This window comes from Brachionichthys hirsutus, chromosome 10 (assembly GCF_040956055.1).
Source record: "Brachionichthys hirsutus isolate HB-005 chromosome 10, CSIRO-AGI_Bhir_v1, whole genome shotgun sequence".
NCBI lineage: Eukaryota > Metazoa > Chordata > Actinopteri > Lophiiformes > Brachionichthyidae > Brachionichthys > Brachionichthys hirsutus.
The window spans coordinates 8,174,027-8,187,504 of record NC_090906.1 but is presented as its reverse complement, the minus strand read 5'-3'; the positions used below and the strand labels follow the sequence as shown (position 1 = coordinate 8,187,504).

At 39.5% G+C, this 13,478-nt stretch overlaps 2 protein-coding genes across 2 annotated transcripts; both read right to left on the bottom strand.

The window, feature by feature from the left end:
* Positions 1 to 3,466: 3,466 nt before the first annotated feature.
* chrdl2 (chordin-like 2) lies at positions 3,467 to 7,974 on the bottom strand. Its single transcript, XM_068744850.1, has 11 exons — positions 7,908 to 7,974; positions 7,399 to 7,514; positions 7,218 to 7,311; positions 6,983 to 7,128; positions 5,812 to 5,905; positions 5,449 to 5,498; positions 4,800 to 4,950; positions 4,483 to 4,671; positions 4,217 to 4,390; positions 3,708 to 3,800; positions 3,467 to 3,600 (listed from the first exon to the last, which is right to left on the bottom strand). Exons 1-11 carry the CDS (start codon positions 7,972 to 7,974, stop codon positions 3,467 to 3,469), a joined length of 1,308 nt encoding a protein of 435 aa, XP_068600951.1.
* A 533-nt stretch (positions 7,975 to 8,507) lies between these two features.
* spag7 (sperm associated antigen 7) lies at positions 8,508 to 13,270 on the bottom strand. Its single transcript, XM_068744704.1, has 7 exons — positions 13,149 to 13,270; positions 11,957 to 12,024; positions 10,682 to 10,770; positions 10,511 to 10,595; positions 10,142 to 10,231; positions 9,730 to 9,886; positions 8,508 to 9,641 (listed from the first exon to the last, which is right to left on the bottom strand). The coding sequence occupies exons 1-7, from the start codon at positions 13,231 to 13,233 to the stop codon at positions 9,526 to 9,528; spliced, it is 690 nt and encodes a 229-aa protein (XP_068600805.1). The 5' UTR covers positions 13,234 to 13,270; the 3' UTR covers positions 8,508 to 9,525.
* Positions 13,271 to 13,478: the final 208 nt, after the last annotated feature.

Sequence of the window (13,478 nt, the reverse complement as noted above, 5' to 3'; positions counted from 1 at the left end):
ATGGCAGCAATGCTGTGGGCCATTAACTGTACTGTAGTTAAATCAAAGGCAAAAGGAGAGTAGAACCATTCCCCTGATTTATAATGTCTGCGGTGGTCGTAAGTGAACTCTGGAACGGCCACTCATCATGACAATCATGTACATGTTCTCTCTCTCTCTCTCTCTCTCTCTCTCTCTCTCTCTCTCTCTCTCTCTCTCTGATTTGAAATTAATTGATTGACTGTCTAGTGATTTTTTTTCAGCACAGGTTGAGAACGGATAGGAAAACTAGCACAAAAAAATTTATGAATTTAAAAATTAAAAAACCTAAAAATATAACCTGAATAAACTTCAAGACAGTCGACAGAACGGTACAGATACACCTATAGGACTATTTATAAGAAGTAGACTCTTGTGAGTTGGGAGAAACAACAGCAACCAGTTACTAAAATGGGTAATAATATTATTAATAATAATAATAGTTTGTTTTAACTTTAATCAAGCCTAACTGAAGGAAATAAAAAACATTAGGCCATCAATGATTATTATTATTATTATTAAAGTATTCTGATTCTGAATTGCACATTCTAACTGTGAAGTTGTTGTTGGTCTTCATTTGTGAGACAAAAGGCTGAGGCCTTTTGTCTGTGGACTTTATTGGTTTAAAGTCATTACAAGCATGTGTTTAAGATTTCCACTTAAACGGAATCACTCGGGATACGGGATGAAGACCAGAGCTTTTGACAGGCATCCCGGTGTTGTTCTGGGCTGGACTCGGATCAGCCAAAATGATCAACTTAATTAAGAAGAGGACCAGGGTGTAAAAAACAGGGATATATTTCGGAAGTATTTTGATGAAGTATAAACACAAGGGTCCTGCAGGGCACCTTAATCAGTTATGAAAGCAAACACATATTTCAGACTTAATTAAGTTATCACAATTTGGCTCCCTTTGAATCAAAAGGTTGCCAGGTTGGTTCACAATGGTTCAGTTCCTCGCAAACTCTGGGGGCATTAATGAGGAACTACTTGCTCGCGGTACACGAGGAAATGTTTTATTCAGTCTTTTGAAATAAATTCATCTCGGCTATTTTACTTTACGAGGATGCCTGGTTGCTGCTGAAAAATGCCAATCCAGTATGGACTTCATGTGACATGGATGAACCGATTCACAAGTCACAGGCGGCGTATAAAACAGCATCGTGATAGACTTGAATAACACAACAGTGGTTCAGAGCCGTCAGCAGTCGTGACCCCGAGTCTCACGTTTTTCTCCACTCGGGTCCAGGTTCACATGGGCTGCAGGGTGGAGCGGGGAAAAAACACGGAGCATGATTTATACATACTGACTGCCCCCAGCTGTTACAATTGCCAGAGCCTGGCCTAGGACTGCATAGCTGAAAAGGCCTGTGAGGCAAATCCACACATCTAGGATTGATAGTCTTTCTATCAGAAATTGAAACATGCAGCTCCAACAAGTGAAACTTGATGAATCAAACAAGGGGTTGACTGGATGGAAAGACGTAAGAGGCAATGTGAAAATGTTAACTGGCAACGTTTGACTGGAACAGCTTCTTTGCCAAAATTTATGAGAAACTTGTAAACTGTCAGATTCAACACTTTGCACTCAAAAGGTCTGATATTCACTATCATGCGAAATGTCTTCAGAATCTGATCCAGAATTACGTCAGAAAAAAATAATAATTTAACATTAAAACTCTTTTTACAGATTCAAAAATCAGTTACAAATCAACTCCAATTGACTTTTACTTTTCATGTTTGGTGTGTATAAAGATACCAAGAACAATTTAGAACTTTTTGGTGATGATCCAGATCACCATGTGGATGGTGTAAATCCATTTACGAGGGGAATTAAGACATGAAAGCTGCAGCTGGAAAAGAAAATGGAGAAAAATATTTACATTCTAAGACCACCTAAAATGTGAATAGTTGGGCTATGAGGAGTTTTTATTATTATTATTATTGGCTTTGATAACAAACAAAAACCTACAGGAAACCCAAATTATCTACAGCAGGACTACATCTTGACACCAGAAAGAATTTAGAAAGCTGTTTTTAGACAAATGCGTAGTCTTAACACAGCTGGATGGGAATGGTCAGATCAGACCCAATGCACTGCGTCTTTCTCCTAAAAGCAAAAGAACATTCAGGCAATCAAAGACTTGCACAGAAACTATACATGAACCTATATGACGTAAATGAGGTAAATGAGGTGGAAAAACACTCTAATGGCATTCACAGTAAATACGGTGATGATCAACCTCAAAACAAAAACATCACACTGAATAAGACATAGTCTAAGAGACACTTTTATTATCATGTGATTAATTACCAGTCCCAAACATCCTTGATAATTCAATACAGCTTGCACTTAAATCCACTTCAAGGTTTCTATCGTGACTGTAGTAGTTGTAGAAGTAATAGTATTAATACTCGTAGTAGTAGTAGTAGTAGTAGTGCTGGTGGTGGTGGTGGTAGTAGCATATTAACTATCAAAATGTACATTATAAACACCATCAACAGTCTTTGTAATAAATGTGACTGAACCAGCTCAAGCAGAGGCAAAACACTTTTATATATGCTCAGTCTACAATCAATGTCAGCTACCCTGCACAAATGAAAATCATTCACACTTGTGACCTTCAAAAAATAGCTTTGCAAATTATTATTTTGAAATTAAAAATGGGAATTATGCATTTTAAGTTTTAAAAAGAATTTGCCAAAGCCTGGGAGTGACATTGACTTAGTTCTAAATATCATTTGCATTATTTTTAGATTAAAACATTTCCTACATTTCCATAATTTGGATTACTGTAATCATTAAAAAAACAGACTTGTCAATGATATTTAATTCTATTTTGGGCAAGAGAACTGTTTAATTCGTTTTTATCAAGGTCAAGCCCCACATCCCAAATGAATAATTAAAAAATGATATACAAGGAGTTGTGATTCAATACACTACATTTATACATGATTTACTTTAATTTTGAAATTTACTTGTAATCAATTTGTTGTATGGGCTTCAAAAAAATATTTTTTTTAAACATCCAACATCACAGACAATATTTTTATCAGTTTCTTTGTGATTTTCTAAATATTAAGAGATCATTTATAAACATCAAAACAGTTTCATTTTAAATTTATATTTAAGTTTCTTTTAAAAGATTTCCCACACAAAATTAATTTCTAGCATTTGGTAACTTTTCTAAACCCTGATACAGTTTCATTAGGAGGAAGAACTATCTGCCATGACTGTCTGTACAAATAAGAATGAGTGAAGAGTTAACATAACAAACAATATTATCAATCAATAAGCAATATTATAAATGAGAACTTACACTTGTATTACATGAGGAAGACTAGAACTCAAAGTGCATGAAAGTGTGTCGTACATGAATACAGTAGGCGCTGTCTGTTAACCATGCAGTCACTAGTACTAAAGCGCGTGTAAAGGCAGGAAGCACCATTAGGGTGAACACTTGTCTTCTATTTGCTTGGGATTTATGAAAGTCACCATCTCCCGAATGCCGTCGTCACAAATTGTGGTCTGAGAATCTTTTTTCGGGTTTACTCCCTCTGTCTTGAATTTTTTCCATGTCTCTAAAAAAAATTTATAAAATAAAATAAAATAAATTAATATAGCAATGTCAATAATGCAAAACCATTTGTATGAGAATAAATCATAAGGATGTAACTGTGATACAAACCTTCATCAAGTCTTGTCAGTAATGTGTAATTCTCTGGATGATCTGCTATATTTTGTCTTTGAACGTCACCAATTTCCATCAATTGCAAAACATCTGTATGGATAAAGAATTTAGATGAGAGGCACATCTTTACACAGCAAACACTGTACGACTGTCTTGAATTTAATTGGAATATTTTGACATATTTGGTAAATACAGTGGCTGTAACAAAAAAAAAAAACAATATCTGGACCAAATAAATAAAAAGAATAACATGAACATTTTTAATTTTGCAGGTTAACCCTAACACAATAATTTGTCCATGCAACCAAATAGAGTTTGTCTTGGCTTGGCTCCCCAGGTATTGCCCACTTGTCCTCTCCCAACATTTTTCCCCTCTCTATTTAAACTTTTATGAAGTTTTATGTGTGTTGCATATGAAAAATCCCCGAATATAATCAAATAATCGACAAATCAGTCAGAAAGACATTAAGCTTGTTTACAGAAATGTAACTATTCCTTTCCTTTACCTTCAACGACCTTCCAAACCAGGACTTCTACTTCAGCAGTACTTTGTCTTTCAGCAGCAATGATCCTGACCGTGTTGGCCGGGTCGGCCTTCAAAGACGAGTCCACTTTATACACCAAAAGGCTATTTTTATCGCCACGGTAACAGCGAGTCTGGTTGTTTTCTGCTTTGCTTTCTATAGAGAAAAAAACCCATACAGGCATTTTGTGGGTGATGTTTACGCCCAATCAGCATCGGCACATCAACACTGTGACTATGTTTGACTACCTGGACAGGTCTTGCAGCACTTTCCCACTGATTTCAAAGGATGCTGGCATGGATAGTGGCTGGGGCATGTGATGCGTTTACATTCCTGGAGGCCGTCAGTACAAGTGCACAGGATGCATTCCAAGACCTTCCCCAAAACTGGGTGCCACATGTCTCCATGAGAGTAGGTCTTTCTATTGTATAAACATACTGGGGGAAATGGAAAACACCTGAGTGTTGTGCTACATGTGGAAGCAATCAGCAAGTTGCAAGGAACAATGTCAATAAAATAGAATACCTGCACAAGATCTTTTTTTTTTTGTTTGATGATGTCTCACCTCTTTGGTGTTTCCTCTGCAACAAAATCTTGACGGTGGTCTTTGAGGCTCCTTTGAGGTTAAGCTTACTGAGGCGCAGGCCTCGAGGAGAAGTCCTGACACTGGGCCGCGCCCTGCTCTGTTCTGCAGAACACTGGTCGACGGAATGCCTCTTTCATCAAGAGACATGTAAAAAGACAGGGAAAAATCATCATCTTTATGTAAGAGCAACAGCTGAAGGGTGATTATCATGAATCACAGCCCACAGATCAGATTATTGGCAGCAGTTCAAATAGAATAACACTGCAGTTGTGTCTTATTAGCAGAGCGAACCTCCCGTGGATCTGGAGGAAAAATCTGAAACCTTCAAATCGCCACAAACACAAAAAAAAAAGACAAAAATGATACAGTTAGGAAATTAATCCTGGAAAAAAAATTGTGATTTGTTTGTTTCTTTTCTAAAGATGGCAAAAGTAGATGTCAGCTACCCCGCAGGATTCTCACATTTTAGGACATTTACATGCCTCAGATATTCTTCAAGCCAAGTCTTGTAAATAAAGTTTAGCTGTTGAACTAATGATTTCACTTTGCCGTCGTTAACTACATTAAGTTAAATGTCATATAAAAGCCCCGTCAGAAACGTTAACTGTATAATAAATCAACAACATACGACGCCTCTGTTTAGTTGCTGGCTCTCAGATGGCCCACTGGTTCCGTGGCCTAAAGACGGAGAGGAAGAAGCAATGTCAGTAACACACTGTCATTTACATTTACAATGTGACAAGGCTCTAATTCAAAATGATCATGATCATTTGTGTCTTGTCCAATAAAGAGCTTCGCAGTGGAACAAATTGAATTGCAAAGAACGTAAATTTATTATTTTAACATTGATTTTCCATCTATTTGCTATTTTATATGTATCAGATTTACTTGTAATGTATGTTCAGATCTATTCTACATGTTAAATTCCTAAATCATATATCTGCAGGCCAGATAAAATAAAGTTATCTTCTCAGTCTGAAGGTTTTAATACCTTTGCACACCAAACAGCAGGTATCTGGAACTGAGACGGGAGAGGAGCAAGAGATTGGCTGGCATGTTTTAAGAGCGCAGAATATGTTTCCATTCTGAGGAAAGAAAAGGAGGCAAATTTTAGTGCTTTAATTTTTAAATATGCACCCGAGACGCCAAGTCTTAAGTATTCCAAGGTTTCTGCAGGCCTGTTTAGACCTTTTTATATATTTGGTTCACTCACAAAAACAGAGACAATTGTCCAAAAACATAATAAGATAAGATCTAATCTTCTTGAAAAATGCTAGTAAACACATCATGAAAGATCTCAGCAACAACACAAGGCATGAAAAACTCAAGACTTCAGAATAAACCAGACGAAGACCTGCAGCAAGCATAATCTTAATCTCTATTTCGTCAGTTGTGCTTTGAAAACATGTTGTAATAATAAGCGATGGAAGCCTGGGAGAAACGTATTTGGATCAACGTGACGCTCAACCGGTCTAAAAAGTATCCCAAGAATAATCTGAACAACACAACTTGACTAGAAGTCATTAAAGTAACTGCTCATACCACACCGTGGGGTTCCACGCTGCTCTCTCATCTGCTTCTCTGCTTCTTTTTGTAATTGTCAAGAAATTCTAACAAAGCAAAGCAAGATGCATGAAATGGACTGAAATGAAAATAACAGTAAAATTAAGGATAGCAGCTGCATCGTGGGGGGGGGGGGGGGGGTTATACGTGGATAAGACTATTGACTTCCATACAAGCCGATCTGAGCGGTGATGTTTTTATTCAATGATGTAGTGCATCTTCAAATATTAATTTGGATCACCCAGATCCAGATTATGACTCAGATGTGGGATTATAGATTGTTCTTTTATTATTGCGATCTGAATTTTGATTCAGTAGAAAACGATGGATGTATTTTCCTATTGATGGCCCCTTTGTTGTTACTATATGAATAAAAGTAGTTAAGATATTGACAACATTTTGAATGTTTCTTGCAACAATGAGGAGAGAGAAAAGTGATCCAGAGTCTGCATTCATATTGGATGTGCCAAAAAACAAAAAAAACTACTTTTTACCACCTATACACAAAAATTCACGTTGATCTTGTGGACAAACAAATGAATAAATAAGCCCACAGGTTTAAAACAAAGAAAAATAATTTCAAATTGGCTTTGAGTTACCGAGCACGTGCACAAAACACACTGGTTGCTTCGCCTGGATGGGAAGAGGTCGTCCTTCGTGAAGGTCTCCCCCGGATGATAAACGCTTCCATTGTGACTGCAGGATTTGACTGACGCTCTCAGGCCTGCAGGGATCCTGGGCTGATCTGAGGAGGACAACAATCCACAAACAAGAGTCCTTTCACCCCGAGGAGTCCAGAGCTGGTTCAGGCGTTGAGACGATGAAAGAACATACCTGTGCATCTTGGACAACACTGCCGAGGCTCAGCCACCGGGTATTCACACGGTGCCGCAGGACACTTGATCCTGTTGCATTGCACATGTCCTGTCTAGAACACATTTTTTAGATAGTTGGACCTTGTACTTGTACTTCAAGTAATACATTTAGTAAACTTTAAAAAAAAAAAAAAAGGCACCTCCTTGCAGACACAGCGCAGGCAGAACACGAGTCCGAAGGGCTCCAGATAGGGGTGCCAGCTGTCTCCTGGGCTGTACGTCTTGTCTTTGAACGTGCATACCGCCCCGGCCCCCCCTGGGTGCCAAAAAAGGATGACGAGCTGCAGTATAGTGTTTAACAAGATCATGGAGCCGGGCCGCAAAAGCGAAAGGAGATTCACTCTCAACTACTTCATGAAACATTTTGTCAAAGCGAGATTCAGTCGGAACTAATTCAAAGTGCAGGAAAACAAGGGAAACTGCGCTTAATCTTTCTACATCCCATAATAAGCACCAGGACAAACAGCAGACAAGCCTTGCTGGGTTCTGTGGCAGAATGGGGGAAACGTTTGTCGCAAATCCTCCACCTATTATTTACAGCAGCAGGTGCTGCTGATCTTAAAATATCAGCGCGTTCCTTGTTTAAGTCGCATTTTTCCTTATTATAAAACTCACACGCGTGGACGCATCAGCGGCTCCTAAGTCTTACCTTTCTTGGGTTTTAGCTCCGCAGCAGCAAAACAAAGAGTGAAACAGAACAAATACGTTGACTTCATTTTTTCATTTCATTTTTTTTTTTTTTTACATGTGCGTGGCTGATCCTTCAACGCACAATAAAAGTGTTTTGCGAGACTGAAACTGCAGGACAGTGTGAAACAAGCATTAAAAAAAAAAAAGAAATACAACGTTTTCTTGCTTGATCTTTGGCGCCCCCCTTAGGAGACAACAGGTAGTGACGAGTGGGCCGCCATCCTGCAGTCAGAGAAATGTTCCTCTAATAAAAGATAATGGGGACACAGTCTACTGATTGTGGGAAAATGTGGTGCGTGCCATCTGAGAAATTTATAGTACTTATTTTTGTTTATTCCCTATTAAATCATTGGCTTTCATAAGAATAAATTTAACAAAGAACGCAATAGTTTGTTCAAATTAAAACAAAAATACCCAGTGGTGCCTTTTTTAGATCGATTGGATTAGATTTGGAGGGAATAACAAAAAACAACTTTGTCTTCTGTCTGGGTCGAGATCTCAGAAATTACACAATGTTCGGTCTGCGTAAGCCGTAAGGCGATGCAGCGATATTGAGCCTTTTATTAAGAGTAGTTTTACACGCAATCTGTAATGAATGCCAGTCTGAAAGAGTCAAAACGGCTGAAATGCAACAATCAGAACAGAAATGAGGACAACATTTGTCAGTTGTCTATTTATTAACACACATGGGAGGATAGAACAGTGCAAACTTCTTAAAATAAGACAACAGGATGCCAAAAAGCAGATTTGAGGATACAAAAAACAAGAGATGGGACAAAAACATCTGGGAGTGTCGTACATCTACTCTCTCCTGACACCCAATGCAATCTGACACACGGCTCAATAATAAAAGGTTGGGTCGTAATAAGAGTTGAATTCACAGTGAGTGTAGATGTATAGAAACATGAATTGTAGCCTGACCAGTTTCCTAAAATCCACAACAGTGTTTTCTAACATGGTATTTCCTCTGGCGATGGAGAATTTGACGTGAGTCGAAACAGATTTAGACAAAAGAAAACTTAACAAACCAAAAGCTTGTCAACAGACGGCATTCCTGTTTCCCTTTAAAACAAATAAAAAAACTGCACTGGATATCTGGAACACTGTCAGCCTTGTGTAACACTTTGCCTTGAAAACATCATCCTATCTGGCTTCAGCTCAAACCTGTCAATACTTTACTGATTAAAAACCGTCAGAAGTTTAAATGCAAACCTGCATGAAGACTGTTAATTACTGGCTGAACAATGTCCTTTAAAAGTTGTATAACAAGATATCGGGTGCTTTGGAGAGCTGGAGCAGCCACTGGACGTGGATCAAAATATCCTCACAGCGTTTAGTGCGTTGGCTTGTGTGTGAGGCGTCTGATTTACACCTCGATGCGCTTCATCGATCCGATCGGAGCTCCTCCAATAAAGCAGGATTTCTGTAAGGTCTGAGAGAGATTGTGCCGTCCGTCCTCTCGTCAAACATCACACGAGTTAAACTGTAAATGACTGAAGGACAGGATTTTGCATTACAGACCGCACACAGACGCACAAACACACAGCAGCGACAGACGAAAACAAAGACCGTGCAGACTAAGAGCTGCTGCTGCACGCCTCCCTGTCGCCTTCTTTCTTCTGCCGTTTCTTCGCTCTGATTTCGTTCATGGCTTCCTCTATGGAGCGGGTGTCCCTCTTGTTGGCCACTGGCACTGTGAGAGAAAATGAAAGCATTTAGCTAAGAGCTACGACGCGGCGGCGTGTCCGCTAGGCAGACGAGAGCGACAGCATGGAACTCACCGCAGCCATAGGTGCTGTTGGCCTCTAGCGTGTGCGCCGCATCTTTAGCGGCGGATGTGCCGATCAGGTGGCTGTACTTGTCTCTGTAGTTGGAGTTGGGACATGCCTCCGGCTTCTTTGTTTGCCTGGACAACGTTTCCTCCAACGCAGCCTGTTCCTGTATGAGGGAAACAGAAAAGGTCAGAGATGGAGCGTCAAGGACAAACCCAAACGAGATAAATTGCTAGCTGTCGCCTGACTGCGATGTGAAAAGCTTTCACGTTTGACAGGAAACAAACATTTCCTCTCGACCTGCTAATCAGCTTCTGCTTCAGGAAATTAAGATTCTTCAGTGTCCCGCCTCCATTCGTAGCTGTGAAATTCTGAGCATCCCCGATGAAAATGACCTTCAGAGAAACGCACAGGGTCTTACTTTAAGTCGACGTCTCCGCTCCGCCAACTGGGGATCCCACTCTTCTCCTTTGCGATAAGCTTCCAGCTCCTCGTCTGAAGGAGCAAACTCCTGCCAGAGCACAGGAAGGACGTCAGAAACGCTTGTCCAAAAAACGATTCAATGTGCAACCACAAAATGTGCCTAGAGGCAGCTATTAAGCTACTACAACGATACAGCCGGTATATATAGAATATATAGAATCATTATGTTTTAGGATCATCTACTGGATTTTAAGATATTTATTGTGGCTTTCATCCATCGCTAAATACAGAGAAGAAAACTAAACAGAATTCTAGCGTCCTCGGCAAATAAAAGGACGTCTAACAGCGGATTAAACGGCGTTCACACCTTCTTAAAAAGCATTACATAGCGGCTCTCCTCGTCTTCGCCGAAAGAAAAAGAAGTCAGACCGGCCACTTCTGCAACATCGTGCCTGAGACAGGAGGGAATGAAACGCAGTCGAGATCACGCGGTACAGACATGAAATGTTAAATGGCTGAAAGATCTTCATCAACTTACAATATGTTCCTTTCAATCTTCCCCATGGGATGGTATTTTCGTTTCTGTTGTAAACTGTCTTGAATGAAATCCGACACTTCTTTCTCCATCTAAATGAGACAAGCAGATTTATAAAAACTCCCCCCGCCTGCCTGTTTTATCATGTAATGCTGACTATTAACTTAGTTTCTTGTTGACTCTGTCAGAGGAATCACCTTTAGTGGGCGGAGTTGTATTAAAACTATACTGCACTGTGTAAGTGTACATAAAGTGGCCACCGAGGATACAACATCTGGAAAAACTTATGGAATTACCCATCTTGGAGGATGTTGATGCATTTTATTTTGTTAAAAATAAAATAAAAACATAATCACATGCATGACTAATAAAAAAAATATATTATTTAAAATACCATCCTTCTGGCTTTAATAAACAGTAAATAAGGAAGAACATTGTGGTCAGTTGAAATTGCTTTTTTTTTTTACATCAAGGAGAAAAAAAAATATGGAATCAATCTATTCTGAGGAAAATATTTTGGAGTCGTGAGGAAAACGAAGCACCGTTAGTATTTAGTTTCTCCGTCTCTGGCTTTTATAACAGCTTTAACTCTCTGATTAAATCTATCTACTGACAAACAGCATCGTTCATCATTATTGCCGTCGCCAGATCAAAGTCTTTTGCCCTACGGCAAAATGCATGATCATCTTGAAAAATGATGCCATCATCACCAAACATCCTGTCAACTGATGGAATAAGAAAAGTGTCAAGGCAAACTTGTGCATTTATTGAAGTCGCAAATGCCTTTACCTGATATGCAGACCCAAATCACCAACAACTGTGAAAATTCACATGTTTTTGAGGCAGTCATTTTCAGACATTTCATTGGAAGGGCAACAAAAGTTCCAGCATCATCAGGTTGCCCAAAGCAGATTTGAGATTCATGATTTATTCTTGATCGCTACTTGGATGGCTTCTCTCCCATCAAGCTGCATCATCTATTCCAAACCAAGCACTTCTCTTAGACCCAGTCCCATCTAAACTATTTAAAAAAGTACTTCCCTCAATCAGTATCCCATGAATATCCTTACTGACAGGTTATTTACTAACCCTAAAACAGCTGTTATTAAAGCACTTCTAAAAACCAGCAATGGATCCTGAAGTGTTAGCTAACTATTGGCCAATTTCAAACATTCCTTTTCTGGTTTTTTTTACAAGACAATAATTTATTTGGGGTTTTAATGTCAGGATTCACAATTTTATCCAGGGATTGTAAATGTAATAGAGGCGACACCCAACCTTTTTCCTGAAGGCTACTTTCTTTCTCTTCTCCTCGTCCTCCATTTTCTTCAGTCTTGCTGCTTGTTCTGAAATGACAGAAGATTTATTTACAAAAATACAAGTTATATGTTCCGCTGTGAACACAAAATCACGCAGTCTTACGCCTAAAGCGGTCTTCTTCAAGTTTAAGTCACAAATAGGATAATTAAGAAACACACTTCCTTTAATCTCCAAGCCTCGTTTCCAAATCAGAACCCCTGTTATGTGTTGCTTGGGTCTACATCCGGAGACGAACTGGTATGTTATGAGCAGCCATTGAGGTTAATGCGACTGATCTGGCTCCTTTTTTTCATCACTTGTTCATATCTTCACCACAGCTCTTAAGCAGATGCAGTTGTTGGCTTGAAGCCGTTCTCCACGCAGCATCGCCAGAGTGTGGAGGTTTCAATCCCGTCACAAGAAGGATCAGGAAATAATGTATTCTGAATTTCCCATGGCCTTTCCAGGGTACCGCATTTGTCATTTAAAAGAAATATCATTTTCTTAACACGATTCTTAGGAACTCCGTTCTTCATCTACTTCAGCTCATTAAAATTCCTTCAGTCTAACTTTTTTTTTTCTTTTAATGATTAGAGAATGCCATTGTTAATATTTCTTAAAGGGTTAAATTCAATTCCATAGAGAAAATGTAGGTACAATCGTAATGGAAACCGGATGGGATCGTTAGGTCGTAATCTCTACAGACCATGAAGGTCCAGAAGTACAGTAACGTCTGTAAAGTACTAAATATTCGGGGGTGCAATCTGTATTAAAAAACCGTTTAATGTTTAATGCATTCATGAAAAACCGCTTAGCGTTTGGTCACTGCCATTTTGAATTCATCAGATGCTTCGAAACAGTTGAGCCATTTTTGCCTTTTAATGAATGAGGACTTAGAACAGCTGCCGCTCCCAAGAGCCCAGATCCTGAACTCTGACCCGCGGAACTTGGCGGGGGGGGGCAAGTCCCGATGAGGCGGCGTTAAAACTGGGCCTTCAGTCCTTACTTGAAAGCCCGACTAGCCAATCACAGCACCTGGAAGGAAGTCGTCGCTTTCGATTCCTTGTTTTGTTATTATTTTTTTTACATCCTAAAATTCTCCTTTCATAGCCGCATAAGCAGTTTCAAGCTACCGCAAACTGAGGCGATGCTAAGGGCGTCCGTCATGTACCTCGGGCCTTTCGTCGGCTTTCCTGGTCGCCGACAGCTGGAGGCTTCTCCATCGAGTTTAAGATCGAACCGAGGAGGTCCGCCATCTTGGAATGAAAGGGGAGCTCGTCTAAAACTGCTGTTGTTGGCTGCAGGCACTGCGCATGCGCAAATTGCCAAGTCTTTTTTCTTTTTTTTCTTCGCTATGCCAACAATCCGATGTGATAAACCTCTACCGCCATCTGCTGTTCAAGATTGTAGCATTGCATCGCAATGCCGAATAAAGTCACGATAAAATTAGGACTTCGTTACACTTCATTTCATATGAGTTGAAGAGCATACCTCATGGTAT

What these genes read in the sequence shown, in the direction of transcription:
- chrdl2 (XM_068744850.1), bottom strand. Translation starts at nt 7,974, where the DNA reads ATGAAGTCAACGTATTTGTTCTGTTTCACTCTTTGTTTTGCTGCTGCG. An exon ending in GTGTTGTCCAAGATGCACAG is followed by an intron (nt 7,129 to 7,217) that starts GTATGTTCTTTC and finishes TGTCCTCCTCAG; the next exon opens with ATCAGCCCAGGATCCCTGCA. An exon ending in AGCAACTAAACAGAGGCGTC is followed by an intron (nt 4,951 to 5,448) that starts GTATGTTGTTGA and finishes TCTTGATGAAAG; the next exon opens with AGGCATTCCGTCGACCAGTG.
- spag7 (XM_068744704.1), bottom strand. Translation starts at nt 13,233, where the DNA reads ATGGCGGACCTCCTCGGTTCGATCTTAAACTCGATGGAGAAGCCTCCA. An exon ending in AAGTAGCCTTCAGGAAAAAG is followed by an intron (nt 10,771 to 11,956) that starts GTTGGGTGTCGC and finishes TGTCTCATTTAG; the next exon opens with ATGGAGAAAGAAGTGTCGGA. An exon ending in ATGTAATGCTTTTTAAGAAG is followed by an intron (nt 10,232 to 10,510) that starts GTGTGAACGCCG and finishes GTGCTCTGGCAG; the next exon opens with GAGTTTGCTCCTTCAGACGA.